The sequence below is a fragment of the Juglans regia genome, chromosome 14 (genome assembly GCF_001411555.2).
Source record: "Juglans regia cultivar Chandler chromosome 14, Walnut 2.0, whole genome shotgun sequence".
In the NCBI taxonomy this organism is placed as follows: domain Eukaryota; kingdom Viridiplantae; phylum Streptophyta; class Magnoliopsida; order Fagales; family Juglandaceae; genus Juglans; species Juglans regia.
The window spans coordinates 27604844-27628159 of record NC_049914.1 but is presented as its reverse complement, the minus strand read 5'-3'; the positions used below and the strand labels follow the sequence as shown (position 1 = coordinate 27628159).

Here is a 23316-nt window from a genome sequence, read left to right as displayed (position 1 = left end):
TCGGAAGGTCCCCTAGGGCTGCTTTTATAGACACAGATAGAAACAGATGGACGGTCGGATTTATGGATATGAATGGACGGCTACCCTTATCGTGTCAGCCATATGTCATTGAGATTGTAGATGGGATTGGATTAAGTTGGTCCTTTCGAAGTGTGGAGGAAGTTTTGAACATTAAAAAAATAAAAATTGTGGAGGAAGTTCTAATAAAAGTTGCGTCTTACCACTTTATTTTTTTGTTTATTTTTCATGTCCGCTTATCTTTTCAAAGAATCATACTTTTGTCCCCAATTTCCATGCTCTCATACAAGTTTTTTTTTTTTTTTTCTTGGATTAATTGTAGAAATTGTTGTTGAGTGTTCACCACTTTGTAAAAAGTTTAGTAGATTTCATTTTCCACGTCTTTTTATTAAAAACTTTAAAAATTCAAAAAATTAATTATTTAAAAAAAAAAAAACATTTAGAAATTGGCCATTATAGTGGCACGCTTGGGTGTGAGCCACCCACATAAGCAACCTTCTTGTCGATGGCCACCATTCAATAGAGATGGTCGTTTGAGTCACCACGAAGATGGGTCGTGGTGCTTGATCTATTTTTCTCTTAATATTTAGTTTATTTAAGTAATTTTTTTTTATTTTAGTAATTAAGTTCCCTGCTAATTTTTTTTTTATCCTATTCTATTTTTAATTTTCTTAAAAATTAGATTTTTCAATTTTTTGGTTTTTGGGATAATCTTATTTAGTTTTTAGTTTTTTTAGTTTTTTAATCTTTTCATTTTGGAATTTCATTAATTTTCATTATTCTTTAGAATAAAAGGCTTTATTCAAAAAAATATATATAAATAAACAGTTTTTATTTTTAGAAACCTTTTGTTTATATTTTTATAAATTTTAATATGATGACTAACATGGCTCATAGATGCCACATGTCAACTTTTGATTTAATAAAATAATGTCGTGGCAAATCTCCCATTAGGAAACTTATTGAAGATGAACAGATAAAGTGAGAGTTTCACAAAATCTAAGAATGTAATGTTCAAAAGGTAAAAATTTAGAACTGGTTTTGCAGTTAACCATTTCTTAATTATGATTATATTAAAACAAAAAATAAATAAAAAATGGCGAGTTTTTAAATTAATTAAACTTAATATAATATCACATAACAATGCTTCAAAAAATTGAGAATAAAGGAGATCCCCGTTAAACTTTTTTCATTAAATAAAAATTAAAAAAAATATTTATAGTGAAATTAGTTTCATGAACTATAACTTACAAGACTCATTATTATAAATTGTAAAGTTTAGTGAATAGTGGATAGTCTAAGCTATTTTGTTTATGCTAAAAACCATTTTAAATATTTTTTTCTTGGTTCCATTTCTCTAATTCAAATGTTTGATCGATCTCACTTTATCTAGTCTTGACTTAATAGTTGTAATAAGGATTGAGAAATGATATGGGATAATTGAAGAATAAAAATATCAACAGCAACAAGGTTTGTAGTGGTGTTAGTTTGTAAATTATTTCTAACCAAAGTTTCAAAAAACATTTTCGAACATTTTTTTTAGTTCCACCATAGCAGGCCTACTACCACTTCCATACCGAAAGAACTTGGCCTTCTCCCGCTCCCGCCTCCGCCTCACTCTACGTGCATCCACCCAATGGACTATTTATCGCCTCGGCGGCAACCATTTTAACCTAATTTTGTTGTATACACTCCCTTGTTTATGTATAGGATTTAATTTCCTGGTGAGCACGTCCAAATAGGTAATAGCTATGGGCGTCTTAACTCTATTTAATTGAGGAAAATGATTTGTGTAATTATATGGTGTGCAAGCTTCATCCACTCTTTAAAAAAAAAAAAAAAAATCTAATCTAGAACTCACATAAGAAAACTGACTTTTTAATAGTAGGTCACACTTTTTTATAACAAAAAAGAAAAGTGAATGCAAATGATTTATACACATAAAAAATGCATCTAACATTACTCCTAACTAATTAATAGGATAAGACATAGAATTCCAGTCTATTCAAAGAAGGAAAATAAATTTCGAATGGGAAATGCAGGATTTAACCGGATATCAGCATATGTCACTTCGTCAAAAGAGTGATGAGCAGTTTTGTAATTTATCAAAAGAAATGATGAAATGGAAGTTGCGGTGATCGCGTTGACATAAAACATAGTTATCAGATATTCTGCCATGAACAAAGTACCTAATTTCTTTTTTTTTTAAATTCCATTTTGTATCTTTTTCTTGGGTGATGATTAGCCAGAGCTCATCCAAGTATCACTATCCACTTGGGCCATACCATTTCACCCTTCCAATTTTTTTTTTTTTTTTTGAAAATAAACCTATATATTGTATTTATGAATCAATAGAATTACAAAGTTTATCGACTTCTACAAGTTTTTTAATCTCTTGAGGATAATCCTCCATCCACACTTTCTCTTCATTTACAAGTAAAGCACTTTTAGCAAGACTATGTGCAACACCATTGCAGATTCTATTCACATACAGAACTTCCCAATGCCTTCTGTTCTTCAATATCCCTTTCAATTCTTCTATCAGTTGGCCATGCCATTCCGCTGAGACTTCAACCTTATAAATTGCTTGAATCATAGTTAAGGCATCTCCCTCCAATTGCACCATACTAAAATTTAATTCATCACACAGCTTCATAGCTCTCCAAAGAGCATAGATTTTTGCCAAAATAGGTTCTACAACACTTTGTTTAGGACAACACAATGAAACTAGGACTTCACCACAACTATCTCTAATGACCACCCCAATCCCACCTCTATTTTCATTAATCTTCAGAGCCGCATCTCAATTGACCTTAATTGTCTCCCCAATAGATGGTTTCCATGGAGTAATCCTGCTGCATTGAGTCTCATATCTCTAGCCACTTCCTTGCTTGGTTTGAGCTTGCTAGAAGTCTATCAACAACTTAGCTGCTAGATTAAAAACCTCATTAAGACCCTCAAACTTATTATCAAACACCACCCCATTTCTTCTCAACCACACTCTTCTCAGCACCACAGTCATCACCTCTAATTGATCTTGAGCAAGCTTTAAAGTCCATTCTGACTAGAGATCAAATATGTCCCTTCACCACTGGACCATTTTAGCATTGGACTTCTCTCACAAGCCCACACATCACTTGCCCCACTGCAAATCCACATAGCATGACAAGTTGACTCATCAAACCTCTTGCAAACTGGGCATAAAGCTTCTTTTAGAACTTTCATTTTCATCAAATTTCTCTTTGTTGGAAGATAGCTGGTACTAGCTTTTCAAACAAAAACCTTCACAACTCCTGGGATGTTCAAACTCCATAATTTCCTCCAAACCTCCTCAACTTCTTCTGATGCCTCTCCACTCGCCCTTCTTCTCTTCTTCATTTCAGCATGATAAGTAGTAATCCTATCGGGCAGCCTAGTAATCCTATCAGGCAGTCTACATACCACAGTATCTTCATCTTCATTGAACACCTACTTCACTAACTCTTCATTCCACCCTCTATTCACTACAATCCATTCCTCCACTCTTGTCCAAGCATTTAAAATGTTCACAGGAGATTGAATTTTGAAAGTTACAGCCTTGGGAATCCATCTATCTTCCCAAATTTTTATATTCTTACCATCCCCTACTCTCCACATCAGACCACCATTTAGTAAATCCAAAGAATCTCATACGCTCCTCCAAATAGCAGAAGGTGTAGACCCCAAAGAAGTTTACAAGATCTCAGAATTTCTAAAGTATTTATTCTTAAGAATTACTACAGCCATAGACCGAACGTTCCTCACCACCCTCCAACACTGCTTTGCAAGGAGAGCTTTGTTAAAAGCATCTACCTCTCTAAAACCCAACCCTCTATCAGCTTTTGGCATTCCTATTTTTGTCCAACTCCTCCACTAGATTCTATTATTCCTCTGCTTGAAACCCCACCAAAACTTAGTCATTTGTGATGCTAACTCCTGACACAACTTTTTAGGCAATTTAAAAACACTCATATAATACATGGAAATAGCTTGGATGACAACCTTTAAAAGTACTTCTTTTCCTAAGGGTGATAAGAAATGGTTTTTCCAATTACTCAACTTCTTTCAAACTTGATCTTAGATATTGCTGAAAGATTGATATCTTGACCTACCAACCATGATTGGCAAACCTAAGTATTTTAATTGCTCTGCACTCTATCCCCACAATCATTCACAATATCTGCTCTCACCTTAGAACCAATTGTAGGACTGAACATAATAGTTGTCTTATGCTTATTCAAGCTCTGCCCAGATGCCTTCTCATACACCTCCAATATCCCACTGATTTTCTTCCACTCTCTCCAAGAAGTTTTCCCAAAGATTAAACAATCATCTGCAAATAAAAGATGAGTCAATTTCATCCCCCCTCAAGCCACTAAAACTCCTTTTATTTCACCTCTTCCTTTAGCTTGCTCAAGCAGTGCACTTAAACCCTCAACACAATTTAGAAAAAGTTAAGGAGACAGTGGGTCTCTTTGTCTTAATCCTCTTGTTGGATTAATAAAATCACATGGCTTTCCATTTATAAGGACAACATATGAGACTAATGAAATGCATTTCATAATCATATCAATCCACCTATCTCCAAAACCCAACTTTTTCATGACAGCCTCTAAATACACCCATTACACCCTATCATAGGCCTTTGAAATGTCTAGTTTTACTGACATGCTTCCCACTCTACCTCTTTGCCTACACTTCATCGAATGCAACATCTCATAGGCTAATATGACATTATTTGAAATCAACCTCCCAAGAATAAATGCACTATGGCATTTTGAAATAACATCATCCAACACCTTCTTTAGTCTATTTGCAAGGGTCTTTGCAATGATTTTATAAACAACATTGCAAAGACTTATAGGCCTATATTCATTCACTCTACTTGGCTTACTTTAGGAATCAGTGTTATAAAAGTTTGATTGATGGGATCATGCAACTTACCACCATTCCAGAAGCCCAACACTACTTTGCACACATCATCCGCTACCACATGCCAAAAAGACTGGAAGAAACATGCCCCATAACCATCAAGTCCTAGGGCATTCAAAGCTCCCATCATTCTCAAAGCCTCATCTATTATCTACCTCCTCCTTTTGAAACTCTTTTTTCTAGAAAAATCATTCATAGAATCTGTTACCCTAGACTCCACAGCCTCAATACACTCCTGGATAGCTTCAATAGAAGGGTTGGAACTAGTATAAATCACAAAAAAAATGGTCTCTGAAAGTAGCAGCAATAGTTCCCTCATTTTCCCTTAAAATTTCCTAGTCATCCATAATAGACACAATCTTATTCCTTCTTTTCCTCTGATTTGCACACTCATGGAAGAATCTAGTGTTTTTATCTCCCAAGTTGTACCAATTCCTCTTTGCATGCTGCTTCCACTTTACATCTTCCTGCTCCAATAACAAATCCACATTTTCTTGCACAGCCTTCAATTCCTCCATATTATCCCAACTTATTTTTTCTTGAATTTTCTTAATCTTGTAGGAAATATGTTCAATCTCCCTCCCTCTCCCCTTATCTCTTCCTTTAAAGCATGAAGATAAAGAACCACTGCATATCTTAAGTCTGGACTGAACTCTCTAAAGAGGTTCTACAATAGACTGCCCCTTCTCCCATCCTCTTCTAATTACATCTTCACATTCTTCCTGTTTTATCCAACAAGCTTCAAATTTGAAAGGAAAATGTTTTCTATTCCTACTTTGCTCACCTTCATCCATGGATAACAGTATAGGCAAATGATCTGAACACCTTCCACTCAAAGCTTCTGCTCTCATTTCCTTCAATAGAGACCTCCATTTATCATTCACTACAAACTTATCCAACCTTTCTTTTGTAAAAGACTGATCATTTTGCTTATTTGACTAGGTAAATCTAATCCCACAACAACCAAGATCCCCTAATCCACACTCCTCTAACACCTCTCTAAACAAATTAATTTGACTCTCAGCTCTTTTCTTACTTCTCATCTTCTCCTCCTACCACAAAACTTCATTAAAGTCTCTAAACAAATTAATTTGACTCTCAACTTCCTCAATAAGTCCCAAAAGAGACATATTCTTCCTGTCTCAGAATTTCCATAGAAACTAGTAAAGGTCCAATCTATTTCCCTTCTATCCCCTGTAACATGTACACTGATATGCCAATTCGAATTATTGATCACCTTAACTCCGCTCTCCTTTTTCCAAAAAAACACAAGACCTCCTTTCCTTCCAACAGAATCCACAACCAGGCAACCTTCCATATCTAGTCTCCTCTGCAATCCTGCAATTTTATAAGATCTAGTTTTTGTTTCACAAACAAACACTAGTGTAGGCCTCTTCTCCTTAACCATGAGGCTAGGTCCTAAACTGTTCGAGGGTTGCCAAGCCCTCGACAGTTCCAACATAAAATTTTTATAATACTAAGTGGTGCTGCTCAGCAGCCACCACCCCTAGTCTGTCCTCATCACAAACCAAAAATTCACTGCCTCTCAACCTCTTCCCATCCACCATCAATTCACAATCATCCTCCCTAGGTTCATAGTTTCTTTTCAAAGCAGAAAGTGAGCTAGTGAGCTTACTTGATTCAGGCCTAGCCAAACACCATACTGACTAGAATTTCCTTCCCTTTCCTTACATTCATCATTCTCATAAACAATCCTTCCACAATTAAAGCACAGTCTAGGCAATTTCTCATACTAAAATGGCACCCAACTAGTCCTTTCATCCACAACAATAGTTCTCCCTCGAGCTAAAGGTCTTCTTAAATCACACTCCACCTTCACACTCTGACACCTCCCCAAAGCCACGCCATCCTCCTGCACATCTACCTCCATAACCTCCTCCAATGATCTTCCAATTACCTCCCCCATTTTCTTATTCATAACTCAGAGGTAAATTCAACATCTACATCCATAGACAAGCATGATCGAAATCAAGTTTGTCAGGCTGCATTTCACCATCAAAATCCTTAAGAACAAACATATGGTTGTCAAACAACTGAACAACCATTGAGAACTCTCAACTTATCTCTTCGATTGACAAAAGTAATAACAAAGCAATTACTTCCAATATCATGAAATTCTAACGGTTTTCCTACCTTCCATACTTTTTCCGTCATCGATCTAACAATATCCCTTCCAATCCTGCGATCTGAAATCCAGACTTCTATCGCCCTTCGATCTCGTCAAACCTACCACATCCTACTGAACTTCAATCAGACTCTCCTCCTCATCATTCAATTTCAACCACCTCCACACATCCTCCATTTCCTCCATCACGCTACTCTGCTCACACTCGCGAGCAAAGAGATCCTCCCTTCCTCAGTTGAGGAAGACTACGAACGGCTTCACCTCTATCGCTTTCCAGAAACGGAAAGCAATTGAGAGAAGAATTCTTATAGTGACTCGTATTTGGGTGCAGCTTCTATTTGTGTATCATGTTTCATCCTTCCAAATTTAAATACGTTATTTACTCCTAATTTAAACCTAAAGAATTTTATTTCTAAATTTCTATATTAAACCTTCCGTCTGGTTTTGTAAGAAAACGACATCATCTTGAAGGAAAAAGATTGAGAGAATACAAGAAAAGGGAGGGTAATATTTAAAAAATATATATATAAGGATAGAAAAGCGAGATCTTATATGACCAAAATGATCTGACATATATTAACATTGACAAAACACAGCTATTCACAATGCATCTAAGCTGGAATACAAACATACTGGGGTCTGTTACATCATGAAATTTAAGACATCCTTTGAAGTTCACAAGCAATGTTGAGATGAAATGTCTCTCTTTCACAATTTAGTCATCATATCCCAGTATTGGGGTTGTTTCCAGCAAGGATCAGAGATATTTCCAACCCTCGGCTGAATGCCTGGTTAAACATGAGGCGGGTTTGGAAAGTTGATACGAAGGGGAACCACGAAAGGAATGCAACAGGAATGAAAATGAGCATCCCCATCCCGGCATCATATAATCGTGCGAGAGACCGGACTGATTTCCACAATCCTAGCCTTTTCACATAAGGTTTCCAAGCTCCAGCAATCTACAAATCACAGTAAAATTCCATGCTAAAAGGTCTAACAGAGAAGGTGCATTTATAAGTGCTAAAATTAAGCAATATAAGAAATGCATTACATGAGCCTATTGTTGCTGATATTTTTTGGTTGTGTTCCAAGTTACACGTCGAGTTAACTTCTTAGTATTACACCACTCAAGAAGTATTTATTAATTAATATTCTCGTGGTCTTAGATGACCTCTATATTGCATTTATATCTCTCGTTGCTGGTTCATATGAACATTGTCAAACTAGAATGTTTTCTTAGTTCCAATTTCTCTTGATATTTTGAGTAAAAGAAATTGTCACAAGATCAAGTACATTAGTACAAGACCAAATGATAATTTTAACAATTTCTGTCTTCATCAACATTTACATCATAACCAAGATGGACGTTTGTTTTACCAACCATTCTAATTAGTCCCCCAATTGTGACAGAGAATGTATAGTTTTAGAACAAACTTTTCATTATGTTGATTCCGAGGTGTAGTGCTTCTTTCCCCTATGATGCCTATTAATACTAGCGAAGGAGGATTGACCTAACCCATGGGTTTAACCTTTTGCTCCATACTAAATTGTCTGGGGAAACATCCTCGACTGTTTCTGTAGGCATAAACCCCATTTTCCACCCTCAACTGTTAGTATAAACGGTCTTAGCATAGAACCATGCGTTCTTAAAAATACGTCATAATTGAAACAGAAACCTACTTTGTCCACTCTATATCTTGTTTATTCATAGGTTTTACTGGGCATGCCCCTTATTGTAACTTTGGGCAACTCACTCAACATCTAAAGTCTAAGAGACCCATTTAAGGCACACAGAGACTAGTCAAAGTAATGGACCTCCCAGTGTGTGCATGTAGTGGAAAGTGTGAAAGTTTATGGAAGAAGAAAACTTACAGAAAGCATTCCCCATCCGGTTGGTACAAATGCCAAGATGCAAGCAAATACGTCAGCAACTGACAAATCCGTTAAAATAACTGCAACGGCTAAACCAGCAAGTGCCACCAAAAAGGAGAGGCCTTGGATGAAGCGCAACAAAAGCTGGAAATTGACTGAGATTTTCTGGCTGAATGTGAAAACCTACGAACCCAGGCATGAAATGAAGGATTCAAATCACAAACCAAATAACAAGCATTTGAAAGTTGACAAACTAGCAAGTGCATTACAAAATATATTCCACACCTTGAAAAGAATAATAAGCACAAGTAGCACGATCCATGACAGGCCATACACCTGCAGATATACACATATATTGTCATATAAACACGGTAAAATTGTGGTAATAAACACTAGTAAAATAAGGTTCCTCTCACAAAGTATCCAATAGTAGTTTGGTTGGCCAATGCAATGTGATGATTTATCAACTCAATTGCAACCTAAGAACTGTAGCCAAGACCTAGAACTTGAAAACAAAAACCAAAGAACTGTAGCCAAGACCTAGACCTTGTAAACAAAAACCAAAGAGAACAAAGCAAAACAAATGGCACCTACAAGTTAAAATGAAAAACAACAGGAGAACGATAAAAGTTGCCACCTAATGTACACTTGATCATCAGACGCAGCCCATGTCTTAAAAGACTCGAACTTCTCTTAAAGAATGTGAGATCTCATTCACCACCTTGCCATACAAGATCACAAAACCTGGAATATTACAATCTCCCCCTTAAATCACCGATGTCCTTGTCAAGCCAAGTCCAATCATAGGTGGCATGGCTCAAGTCTCACACTTCTAGTTAGAATTGCCTTTGATATCATTTGTAATGATCCAAGGAAGGCTTAAACCAAATCTAGGCCAAAAGGACTAGTCAATGTTACAAAGGGAGCCCCATCGAATCATTACAATGGGCCATGAACTTCTTCGTTGGAATTCACTACCTTGTGATACACAATCACACAATTCAGGGTACTACAACATCTCATAATTATATTTAATTCGCGAAACTAGGAGAAGTGCATCGACTTATGAATGCATTACCGTCAATGAAGTATTGTTTCCTTGCACGTGCAGCTTATAGACAATGCCATACTGGAAGATGAAAAATCTTATACTCAAAATAGTTTCCGCAACTCTCCCTCCCAAGGTCCGAATATGTGCCTGTAGATGCAATATGTTAGAATCCCTGCCAAATAAGGATAAAACATAGTACTAACACATGAGTTCACAGATGTAAAACGCACTACACAAACAGGAGGAAAAAGAAGTGTAACTAGGTGGTGTAAACAGAAGGCAACAGCATCTGGCATTCAAGCAATATAAATGACAACTGAATTGAATAACAATAAAGGGCACAGCAAAACCACTCTCTTAAGAATTAGAATTTCTTAATATTTCAACAAACATATTTAACATAAAGGAAAGAAAAATCCTTTGTATAAGATTTTAAGTCAACCTGAAGTCATGTTAGAGACAATATAATAAAAATGGAAAAGAAAATATATTGAGAAAAATAGTATTCCATTGTCTCAATTTAAATATCTTTTACTCTTTACAACATCCCAATATATGTCTACTTTTAAACCATGGAAATTCCTAATTCGATTTTTTTTTTATAAGTAAAAAGTTATTTTATTGATATAAAGATAGGCATAGCCCAGGATTCCTAATTCAAATTCCTATATAATCGTCAACTATTTTCATAAAAGTACAATATTCTCATTAAAAAAGGCCACATCTACTAAAGTAAACGACAATTTATACTTCTAAAGTTTTTATTATTAATTGTGTCGTCGTTTCAAAGCTAGACATCTATTTTAGTTATACCTCTCCCACTGATAAGCGTATAACATATGCTGGCATTCGTGGTGCTATGAACAGTGATAAGGCTCCTAGACCGAAGATTTCTCCATTGCTTTTTTACAAGTATGCTAGGATGTGGTCAGAGTAGATATTATGGGATGGATTCATGAAATGAACGGTAAGAGAAGATATTATGGGATGGATTCATGAAATGAACAGTACCTTTGAAAAAAGCCTAAATGCTACTTTCAACGCTATTGTACCAAAAAATGAGAGGCAGCGGATATTAAAGATTATAGGACCAGAAGTTTAGTGAGTAGGGTCTATAAGATCAACCCTAAAGTTCTTGTTAATAGGTTGTATGTGGTGGTTGAAAAGATCATCCTGAAGCCACAGATGCCTTTGTTAGAGGTAGGCAAATGTTAGTCTTCATTCTTATTACTACTGAATGCCTGGAAGGCTTAGATCTTGAAAGCTAGGCTTTATGCAAAATGGATATCAAGAAGGCATATGATCATGTCAACTAGGACTTCCTTTTATACTTGTCAGATTTGGCCGAATACCCCTTTGAGGTGTGCTTCCTTCTCATTATATAAAAAATAGTTCTAGAAAATATTTACATAGATAAGATTGAGAATTCAATTTGAATCTCAACAAACTACATCTTTATCTTTATCTAAACTAACCTGACTTTATCCTATCTAAATATGTACAAGTTCAATTTAAATACAAGATAAGATTAGTAAATAAATCATAATCTATTTGAATTTCAGTTCTGTTGTATCCCAGTAAAATAGGAGATTAGCTGCCATGTAACTCTAGCCGCAACCCAATAAAATAGGAGATTAGTTGCCTAGCCGTCATATCTTAAAGAAAACCCTAGTTTTTCTCTGATACCCTCCCTCATAGGCATCTTGAATATAGCGACAATCAACCTCAATGTGCTTCGTACGTTCATGAAAAACTAGGATGGCTACAATTTGAATGGCACTTGTATTATCACCATGAAGAGGCCTGGGATGTGTCTGAGCAAAGCTGAGTTCTGAAAGAATACCACACAACCACATAATTTCCGAACATGCAGTAGACGTTGCCCGATATTCAGCCTCTGTAGATGAATTGCTTCTTACATTTCCAAGAGATAAGAGAATCCCCAAGGAAGACACACCATCCAGTAGTAGAACGTCAAGAGTCCGGACATCCAGCTCAATCTGCATCACTATAGGCAACTAATTGAAGGGAAGAACCCTTAGGTAAAAACAGTCCACGATAAGGAGTCCCAAGTAGATAGAGAATAATCCGACGAATAGCTACAAAATGAAGATGTCAAGGAGAATCCATGAACTTACTAACAATGTGGACAGCATAGGAAATATCAGGGCACGTGATGGTGAGATAAATCAAGCTGCCAACCAACTTATGGTATAAGGTGTCAATGGACAGCTTTGCTGTTCATATTTGTTTCCATACTTGTTTCCATATTTGTTTCCTTGATTTACTCTTCAGAATAATTAGCTTAATATTTGACAGATTGTATAGGAATAGAATTAGCATATACATAGTTCTTTCCATGTATAGAATCCTTTGTACAATTTATATAATAGAGAGAAACCACAAGGCCAACGATTCGGCCATTCACACAATATTTTGACATAAGGTAGGATCCGAGAGAAGTTTGCCTTCGTCTTTCCTATACTTAACATTCACCCCCTGAGATTGGAGCAGTATCTTCCAATCTCTCTAACTGAATTAGGTCTTGAATATACTTGTGTTGATTGAGAAATAAACCATATGGCTGAGACCTAACTTCCAACCCTAGAAAGTAGGTAAGATCCCCAAGATCCTTCACGTGAAACACATTATGAAGATGTTGCTGAAATTTTTGAGTCAAAAGTCCATCCGAATCAGAGATGATAATATCATCTACATATACCAATAAAAATACTACTCCAACATCGCCCTTGTGCAAAAATAAGGAAGCATCGTACTTGCTTTGCTTAAAAGAAAACCCTAGCAAAGTATAAGATCTCCAAGGTGCTTCAAAATCACCTAGGGGGGGTTTTGGGAAAGATCGTAAGAAAACCCCAAAACAAATTTGTACGTGGTAGGCAAATCCTAGACTTAGTCCTCATCGTCAATGAATGCCTAGATAGTAGACAAAAATATGGTAAACTGGGGATCCTTTGTAAGTTAGATACGAAGAAGGCCTACAATCATGTTAACTGAGATTTATTACTCTACTTGCTTAAGAGGTGTGGTTTTGGGAAGAGAGGGTGCATGTTAACAACGAGATTCTCTGTGCTAGTAAATGGTAGTCCTATTGGTTTCTTCAATAGTCCTCGAGGTTTGAGACAAGGGAATCCATTGTCTCTACTCCTCTTTGTCATTGTTATGGAGGCGCTTAGCAGAATGACTTCGGCGTTCGTCCATAATGATTTTATGGCTGGATTCTCGGTTGGTGACCCCAATAGGGGTACTATGAACATTTCTCATTTGTTATTTACAGATGATACATTAATATTTTGTGAGGCAAAACAAAACCAGTTGCGGGCACTCCTTTGTTTTAAAGCGGCATCAGGTTTGAAAGTGAACCTTGAGCCAGTGGGTAATGTGCGCAATATCCCTAGCTAGCTAACACTCTTGGATGCAAGGTTTATACCCTTCCTATGAATTACCTGGGTTTAGCATTGGGGCTACTTCAAGGGCTAATACCAATATGGGATACAGTGATTGAGAAGATTGAACATAGATTGGCAAGTTGGAAGAGACTGCACTTCTTGAAAGGTAGCAAGATGGCATTAATCAAAATTACTCTCTAATTTACCAACATATTTTTTTCTCTATTCCCAATTCCAGCTAGTGTGGCAACCCGGATTGAGAAACTTTACGGGGATTTCCTTTGGAGTGGTATGAGGAATGACTTTAAATTCCATCTAGTCAAATGGGATAGAATATGTTCCCCAATTTCTTTGGGAGGGTTATGTATTAGAAATCTGAAGATTTTCAATAGAGCATTACTCGGGAAATGGTATTGGCGATATAATACGGAACCGGAAGCCTTATGGAAGTCGGTGATTGATTGCAAATATAGAAATATGTGTTTGGAAGAGGGGTTGTTGCACTAGAGAGGTTAATGGGGCTTATGGAGTGGGTTTATGGAAGCAGATTAATCGGGGATGGGGAGTGTTCTCTCCTCATACTAGACTCGTGTTGGGAGATGGATCTAGAATAAAGTTCTGGAGAGACAGATGGTGTGGAAATAATGTTTTAAAAGGAGTCACTCCCTTTAGTATTCCAGGTTGCATGTGAGAAAGAATCTTCAGTGGTTGACTTTATGGTGATAACTGGGGATCAAATTAGGGGAAAAACCGACGCCTTAGGAGCAGTTTTTGGGCAAAAATCGACTCCGACCTACATCTGAAAAAAGGGGGGACGAGGAAAACCGGCCGTATCGACTTCGGCGGTTCTCGGTCGGAGTTCGGTTCCCCTAGCGGCGAGACTCTTCTGAGATAATAGAGAGAGAGAGAGAGTTGCAAAGGAGTGATTATTGGGGAGAAGGTGATTGGGGAAGAAGATGACCCCATCTCGTAATGACGTCGTTCTACTTAAGTTTAAGTGGAATGGCATCCTTTCATACATTTTTTTTCCTTATGTTTTGAATAAAACGACACTGTTTGGTCCATTTTGTTTTGTATACTTATAGGTGTAAAACGACGCCGTTCCACTTAAACTTAAGTGGAACGGCGTCGTTTTGATTAGTGTATATTAAAAAAAAAAAAATTTATTTCATCGGCCGGTTCAGCAGTCCAATCCAGCTTCAAACCACGACCGAACTGCTGAACATCGGTTCCTTCAAATCTCCACTGCACACCGGCCGGTTCCTAACGCGGCCAGTCGGTTCCTGTTAGTGGCGGCTGGTTGCGTAGGTTTCTGTTCACCCCTAGATCAAATACAATGGAATATCACTTTTAGTAAGACGGCCAAAGATTGAGAAGTTGGTAGTTTTGAGGACTTTTTTCGGCTTCAGTATTCCTTGAGACCGAGCAACCAAGGAAATGATATGTTGTGGTGGGTACCTACAGATAAAGGCACATTTTCGGTTAGATCGTTCTATAAGCCTCTCACACAAGTACAAAACACTTAGTTTCCATGGAGGAGGATTTGGTGTAATAAGGCACCTCCCAAAGCGACTTTCTTTGCATGGGCAGCTTCTCTGGGTAAGATCTTGACGACGGATAATTAGCAGAAACGCGGGGTGATCATAATAGATTGGTGTTGCGTGTGCAAGAAAAGTGCTGAGACTGTGAATCATCTTCTACTGCATTGTGAGGTTGCTCGAGTACTATGGAATGAGGTGTTCAGCAAATTAGAGTTAGTGTGGGCCCATAGAATGTTATTCCTATTGGCCATAGCTGTAGATTTTAATGGTCTAGGCCTTCATGATTTTCTTGTTTCCTTTTCTTCTTCCTACATAGGTGTTTCCTCTTGCATACCATCTTGTGTACTTGGGCTATGCTTATTCTATTAATATAATCATTTACTTATATATATAAAAAAAAACAAAGAATATGTGGCTTTCGGGAAAAACAACAATACTGGATTACACGCTGTATTTCCACACTGCCACTCTGTGGTAGTGGTAGCGAATGGCTCTCAGTTTCTTTAGCAATTCTCATGGATTATGACCTTTCGTATAATTAGAATTCTACTCTGGTACTCAATCTGTCATTGTTAGAAAACTGTGGAAAATGGTTCCTATTTGCCTCATTTAGTGTATTTGGAAGGAAAAGAATGATGGAACCTTTGCAGAGCAGGAAAGAATGTTGGAGGAGCTCAAAACACTTTTTTATTAACAATACTCTTTTATCTTAGACTGCTTCCGTAGAGTTTAATGGACTAAATCTATGTGCCTTTCTTGTATCTTTATCTTCTTCTCGATATCCTCTCTTTCATATATTTCTTGTGTACTTGATTTGCAGCTTTGCACTTTTTCATAAAGACTAACTACTTACCAAAAAAATAAAAGTAATCTTTAATAAAGAATTTTTACATAGGTGATGCAGTTGTTATGGGAATGTTATCATCTGAAACAGGACAACAATTAGTAACAGAAGTTACAACTGCCAAAAGAAAAAAAAAACATCTATCAAGAACAGAGATTTTTTTTTTTTTTTTGATAAATCAGAACTTGATAAAAGTGCAAAAGGGAGCCACCTTCGTACATAAGGCCTATACAAGAAAACCACCTAACCATGGAGGTGAAGGAAAACGGAAAGACATACTCTAAGTAAGAAAGAATGCTAGAAATATTATGAGCTGACGGGCATGCACAGAGAACATCGATAATAGATTCTTTAGGTTCATAAGCATGGCATAGAGAGAGCATTGGAAATTACCAGTTCTTCATCCCACCAAGCTTCCCAGCTTTCTTCTCCCTTCACTCCAATCCCCCCTCTGTAAAGGAGCCAATTGGTCCAATCTCTGAAATCCTCCACTACCCTAGGGAGGACAACATATGCATTGGTCAATAAAGCGGAGCAGACTTTCAATTCAGAAAAACTTAAAAAAGAGAGACTTACTTCTGCCACTCAAACCCAGATGGATTGAACAAATAGGGAGCAAAGAGCCAAGAAAGAGCCATAAACCAACTGCTCACTGTAAGAAGAATGTACGACAGTGCACCACCATCATTATACCCATATGCAAGAAACACTATCAACAAAAGCACAACTTCAAATCTGGAAACAAAAGGATGAACTACATTAGTCAATTCCAAGTCAGGTATAGCCACTTCATAGAAAAATTGGAAAACTAGAAATAGCATCAATTTGACACCAGTGATGTTTACATATAATAAATCTTTAATCCAAGTAATAAGAGGTAATGCTAATATAATACCCTCAAAAATCTAATTATTGAATCAAATTTACAGAAATCGAAAATTTTTCTTAGACAATATGGACACGATATGGCTTTACAATTCATTTTACACACTAAAACAAACTCAGAGAGAGAGAGAGAGGCACACCCTTTAACAAAATGACTGCGGGAGTAAAGCCTATAATTCTCGGAGAATTTAATATGCCGTACGACAAATCCCCTCCCAGTTGCTTGATACTGTTGAGAAATAAACATCAAGTTAACATTATAGACACCAGGAAAAAAATGAACAAGAAAAGAGAGGAGCAACAAACCCTAGCACCACCATGAAGAATAGTCCGCCCAAAGTAATGAGTTCTTGTGCCCAGAGAGAATGTGAAGAACACAGAACAAAGCTGAAATTGCATCGTAACAAAAGTAACAATGGCCTGTAGCAGTAGATGTAAAGAAAACTTAACCATCACAGTAACGAGGGGTGGGGATAAAATAAGTCCTGAGAGCATCTGCCTGGATATATATATATATATATATATATATATTATAGGTAAGAAAATTTTATTAAGACAAGTAAATATATATATTTTTTATAAGCAAGAAAAAATTATTAATCCTCATAATTAGGCAAAGCCCAAGTACACAGGTACTATACAAGAGAAATATACCTAATTACAACCTACTAGCAAAGAAAGAAGCATACAAGTCATTAAAATTAGCCCCCCTCTAATACAATGGCCTTAGCCCAAAGTAAAAAGATTGGTAAAGAAAGCTCTACAACACACACACACACCTCCCAACAAAAAAAAAAAAAAACCCGTAACAGCAACAAAATATGGCATTAATTTAATTTACTCTACCCAAGTGCAATGTATGTGTTGCATACTACCAAGGAAATGCAACTAAGAAACACAACAATACAAAGAAACAGATTTAAAGATTTAACTCCCCCATATCCATTCCCAGTAAGTCTATTCAGACAACATTTTTTTTGTTAGGTAATGTAAGTCTATTCAGAAAACATGACGCCAACACTGTAAATATCAGGGGCATAAACATTGTATCTAACCTTTGGTAGAGAGTAGAGGCATACTTTCAAATACTTGAAACAATTCTTTACAGCACTAAGACATTATAAATCTTGTGTTTATGGTTCATTGCACGATGCAGCAAACAGCTTGAATTAGCTTCCATAAATAAAATATACATAATATGCATGGGGAGAATAGATATAAAAATGAACACGTGCCTGTGTCGATGATTAAGAGGATAAATAAATAATGCAGGACAAGCATTTACCCTCAAGAAACCTTGCTCCAAAATGATGCCCAAAACCATTGGCACAGCAGTGAAAATACCAATTTGAAAGAGGAACTGCGTGTTTAATGCAGCACTAAGGGCAGTGTTCTTAGTTATTTTAGCTTGAAATTCGATACTTTCACCAACTCCAGATAGCGCCTGAAATGCAAACATGTCAAAGCTTTAACATAGAGACAAACCCACTCAACCCCACAATAACTTGTGCTTAGATCCAGATGGTAATTAATTCTTTAAGATCATCATCTCTTACAAAAATAAACAAAATGAAGCAATAAAATTGCCATAGGAGATTGAAAAGTGAATAGTCTAAACACAATCTTTATTGTAAATTTTCTTAAGAGACACATGATTGTGAAGTATATTTTCATAACATAGGACAGGCCTCTAGTTACAAGCACAATAGACTTGGCATATGAAATGAATAAAATCCAGCGTACCAAATATGCCTTCCCATATAGGAAAATGTATACAGTCAACACCGTTAACTGCATAGGAAAAAATAGACTCGTTCAGTGATAAGTATAAGTAACTGACATGAAAATTTACCCTGTAACTTCAAATTAGTAATCAGAATAATGCGTCTGTAGCTAACATTTCTGGTATGAACTACTCAATTACATCGCAACAGTCAGCAAGAACATCAAACTTTCGTTGAACCGTGTACACTTTTTCTAAATGTTCCATTGGTGATGAAAGATTCTTTTAACATTATGCAGCCAATGACTTCATTTTCTTATCTTATCATTCCTTTTTTTTAATCAGTAAACAAAATTTTATTGATCATAAGAATAGACAAAAGCCCAAGTAAACGGAACATATACAAGAGCGTCGTCTGAGCGTGCTAGTTCAGTGATATAAGAAATTCATGGAAACTCGATGATCGCTCTCGATCTTCGAAACTTCTGTTGTTCCTTTTCCTCCAAATGCACCACCATAAGCATATTGGAACCATCTTCCATATCATTCCTACTATTCTCCTTTGCCCATCTTAAGATTTTCATTTAGACTATACATTTTATGAGCAGAGTGCTTCTTGCAATCCAACATATTTTCCTATAGAATGTACGTAGTTTGTATTGCAGCAGTGTTATCAAATCCTCCCTTCAATTTAATAGGCATTCCATGGTAAAAGATACTCCCAAGACGCTTCTCAAGCTCAACTAGCTCGCACTTATTTTATGAGCCATATTATCCCCAATCTCTACATTTTCATGAGTTATTGCTCAAGAAATAAAAATACTTGCATAACTATCAAGCTGTACTAGTCTCCCTCCCTAATTCTGTTTTACTAAACTTACACACCATATACTTGAACCCAAAACCTTTAAATTTAGAGTATCCCTCTAAACATCTAACTCTGACTTAACTCCCGCTCAGGTTTCATCAATTGTCATGGCATCATCCAGAAAAAAAGCATATACCAAGGGACCTGAACTTGAATTGATTGGGTAAAAAGATTTATAATCAATACAGATTGATCCTTGATGTAAACTTGTTGCGATAGTAAACGTGCTTGACATACCTACACTGGTATAACTCCACCCATTTCCCAACTCCTCCACATTACCTCTCTATGAGCAAATATCATAAACATGAAAGAAATAAAATATGAATCAAAGATGCAAACTAGGAAACCAAGTGACATATCGATGGTAATATTACTAAGAAATTAATTAAAAGAAAAAGAAAAAGAAAGCATAACATTAAATGAAAGAGAATATTTATGAAAATAACAAACACCACAGAAAATCTGGATGCTCTTTATAAAGTATGGAGATCCCTTCACCTTCAGACCCCCCAGCCATACCTAATTACAGCATAAGTAGCAATACTTACTATTGTGCAAAAATAGCATACCATAGTACAAAAGTAGTATCCAACAGTTGTAAAGTAGAACGACATCATTCTAAAGAAATCAAAGAGCTGCCCCAGCCTGTATACATCTCGACTAAGAACTTGTTCACCATTACCACTAGCAACCTTCCCCTCGAATAGAGCAATCTGATTAAGCCCAACATCTCGTCCTTTCCCAACCTATCAAATAGCATTAGAACATTCATGTCCAATTGATGCATCAACTGAGGAAATGACAAAGCTTACCTGGATATACTCATGATGAGTAATATTCCCTTGTCGTAAAGTTGAACTGAATCCTGCATTTCGTCACCAGAAATGATTAGTAGGAAAAAAAGTATCAATGCCAATAGGGTTCAACTCTGCATAATTCTTGTACAAGGTGATAATATAAGTAGATGCAAGAAGTGTAGCAATTGAGTATGATTAAGTAATATAAATTTTGTTAAGAAGCACAAAGGTGCAACCCAAGTACACAGGATATATATATTGAAAAAACAAAAAGCAAAATGATATGACAGTTCAGAAAATTGAGAGAGAGAGAGAGAGAGAGAGAACACTAAATATGATATCCTATCATTTTTTTTTCAAGGGAAATCAGAAGCCCTTCAACTCTTTGCTACATTAAAGGCATGCCACTTGATTCGTTGAAAAGGAGATACTCATTTACTTTTAAAGGCCTAAGATTATGGGCCACCGATATACCTCAGATTTTTAAATCTCACATTGGGAAAGTGAATAACTTTAGAGGTGGAAAAGTGTCATGTCTCACATTGGTTCTCTATTAGGTAGAAGTGAACTCTATAATGAGTGAATAGAATTCCATTTGGAACCTTAACCAGTCCTTTTGGAGTATACAAATGTGGCTTCTAGCTCTGTTCATACTGTCCTTGGATTGTTACAACTCCCTTACAACCAAGGAGAAAAAGATCTTCGTAGATCACTATAACTTTTCAACAAGCATGACACAACACTCATAATGATATTATTATGTGGTGCATCGGACAGGAAAAAAGAGAATTACAAACTAATCTTTAATAAAAATAACAACTTACAGAAAATGAAAGAGAAAATGAAGAACCAAAACAATTTTAAAAGCTCAAGCTCATTGGAAAAAAGCATAAACATGCCCTAGTGGCATCCCCTTCAAGCATATTGACCTTCCTTTAATTTAGATTTCCCTACAAGGGATAAGCAGCAGGTCAACTAGACCTGCTCTGCCTGTCCCGAGGCAACCTGCTCGCCCCTGAGCAGGGTGGGCGGCTCGTATGTATTGTTTTGCCCAAGAGGGCGGGGGTTGGGCTACCCACCTGGCTGGGTTTCCACCCCCTATTTTGTTTCCACCACCTCCTTTACTTCTTTTCCATGAGTCTCTGTAGATCTCGGAAATTTTTTAGATCTATGTTTTTTATTGAGCTGGGAATTTGTTTTGGATCTGTTTATTTGTTTTAGATGTGTCCTTTTTTTTTCTTTTTTATATTTACTGATTTGGGGTGACAGCAACTCATTATTAATACAGATTCAACTTCCATTTCTACTATCTAACGATGTAAACAAGAACTACACCACAGCATTCATCATTCAGATTTCTACACATTTTTATACGTCTGATTTCTACGCTAACTGATACAAGATTTAGAATCTGAAACAACAGGAAGCATCTAACATGTGATGGCATCAGTATGCATCATAATATTATACAACTCTTGGTACAGCTCTTCCTACATCCATATTCTAATAACAGCAACCCAGATCTGACACAAAACAGTTATAAGATGAGGTAAAAGGAATGGAGGAGGTGGCATATGCTTCCAGACAGAATGTTTAATAATTTGAAGATTTCCTTGTTACCCAAGTCAATGCAGCCTTGTTACCCAAGTCAATGCAGAGTCACCTTCCCCCATTTTTCTCTCGTTGTGGAAGGGCTAACATTTAATCAAGAAGTGCATGAGGCCAGTGCTAGCATAACGAAAAATAAAGGAGTGTTCCCACCCCCAAGAAAGGGACAATAAATAAGAGAAGCTGACAACTAGAAAAAGAAGAAAAAGTTATCCATACAGCAAAAAGCAACCTGAAATGGGAGGCTTGAGCACATGCAATGGATGTCGGGAAGATCAAAAGTTGACTGTTTCTCTAATCTTAAATAGTTAACACGAAATATTGGGATAGCTTAACAGACCACAAAGGTGACAGAGCAAGAGAACATATCTCCCACACAACATTTAAGTAACCACTTCATCCTCTCAACAATTAATCTGTTTTTCAGACGAGTTGTTTCACACACCACTAGCTTTGTACAAGTTACACTCGTGACAATAACAACATAAATGGAAGAAAACAAGCGCACCTGCTTGATAAATAAAATGAGTAATACCTGATCAAAAAAATAAAATAAAAGAGTAATACCTGCAAAGATATCTTCACTAATATTGATAACCCGAGACGCCTTGCTAATACCACCCCTGGTTATGTGGAATACTCTGTCAAAAACATCTGGATGGCCATAATGCATGCGAACCCTGAAAAATAATTTATGACGTCAAAATCAACTAACCTGAATTTAGAACAATCAATAAGCCAATCAAATCACTTGCATAATTAAGATTAAGTTACTTTAAAGGGTTTGCCAAAACACGCTGACCAAGAGTCACAAAGCTAGTTTCCTGATTAGACATGAATGAGGCTAAAGAAGAGACACTGCACATCAATACAAACAATAACTATAAATTAAATAACCAAAGAAATAGTAAAAAGTAACATTCAAAATGAACAGGGATTCTGAAGAATACCTTCCAGTAAATATATGTTCCCGGACACCAAGAATGGTAGGAGGACGAATACCATGAAAACCAGGATCACGACGGAATTCTTCAAGAAGATTTCTCATCTTCAAGGCTTCCTCAAAATAATTATCCTAAAGTATAAATATGAAGTATCATGACAAGTAATCAGAGTTGCAAAGAAGATTTCCATACACAAGCACTACACAATGCAACTAGAGCTTCATGATAAGTATCACAGGAAGAAAAAGCCAATATCCTACTGTCTATAGGAAAACCAAATTAACCGAAACGTATGCATAAGTAAAACATCAAGTTAGATAAACCAAGGATCATTCTGGAACAAGAAAAGGGTACAGCACAAGGTGAACACTTGCAATGAAATGCAGAAGAATTGGGTAGACTTCGAGTTTATAAACACTTTGTCATTTAAGGTCAAAATTGGAAAATAGAGCATGGCAGAAAACCCGAAAGAAGATGACACAAACCCAATCTGACAGAAAAGTGATTATAGACCAGTCCCCAAATAAATCAAGAACAAATGAGTTAAGAGTCCCTTCAAGATCAATCAAGCTGCAGAAAGGAAACTCTTTTATTGGGTGTGTGTAAGAAATGTCTATGGAGATGCTTGAACAACAAACTAACCCCTGCTGTTTTAACCA

General features: G+C 36.5%; 1 protein-coding gene across 3 annotated transcripts in view; it reads right to left on the bottom strand.

Moving 5' to 3' along the window:
• Positions 1 to 7667: 7667 nt before the first annotated feature.
• The window catches only part of LOC109001689 (callose synthase 9), a 90047-nt gene continuing 74398 nt past the window's right edge, over positions 7668 to 23316 (bottom strand). The window contains exons 37-51 of one of the 3 annotated variants that reach the window (XM_018979072.2): positions 22664 to 22788; positions 22488 to 22571; positions 22281 to 22393; positions 20121 to 20173; positions 19878 to 20054; positions 18458 to 18505; positions 18000 to 18158; positions 17021 to 17134; positions 16855 to 16943; positions 16406 to 16564; positions 16223 to 16325; positions 10065 to 10184; positions 9272 to 9322; positions 8987 to 9169; positions 7668 to 8073 (exon numbers count right to left, since the gene is read on the bottom strand). In XM_018979072.2, the coding sequence (XP_018834617.1) occupies positions 7837 to 8073; positions 8987 to 9169; positions 9272 to 9322; positions 10065 to 10184; positions 16223 to 16325; positions 16406 to 16564; positions 16855 to 16943; positions 17021 to 17134; positions 18000 to 18158; positions 18458 to 18505; positions 19878 to 20054; positions 20121 to 20173; positions 22281 to 22393; positions 22488 to 22571; positions 22664 to 22788 (1815 nt within the window). In that variant the 3' untranslated portion in view covers positions 7668 to 7836. Of the gene's footprint in view, positions 8074 to 8986; positions 9170 to 9271; positions 9323 to 10064; positions 10185 to 11829; positions 12056 to 16222; positions 16326 to 16405; positions 16565 to 16854; positions 16944 to 17020; positions 17135 to 17999; positions 18159 to 18457; positions 18506 to 19877; positions 20055 to 20120; positions 20174 to 22280; positions 22394 to 22487; positions 22572 to 22663; positions 22789 to 23316 lie in introns of those variants that run through there. The other 2 variants (XM_018979071.2, XR_004798301.1) reach the window with 2 other exon arrangements.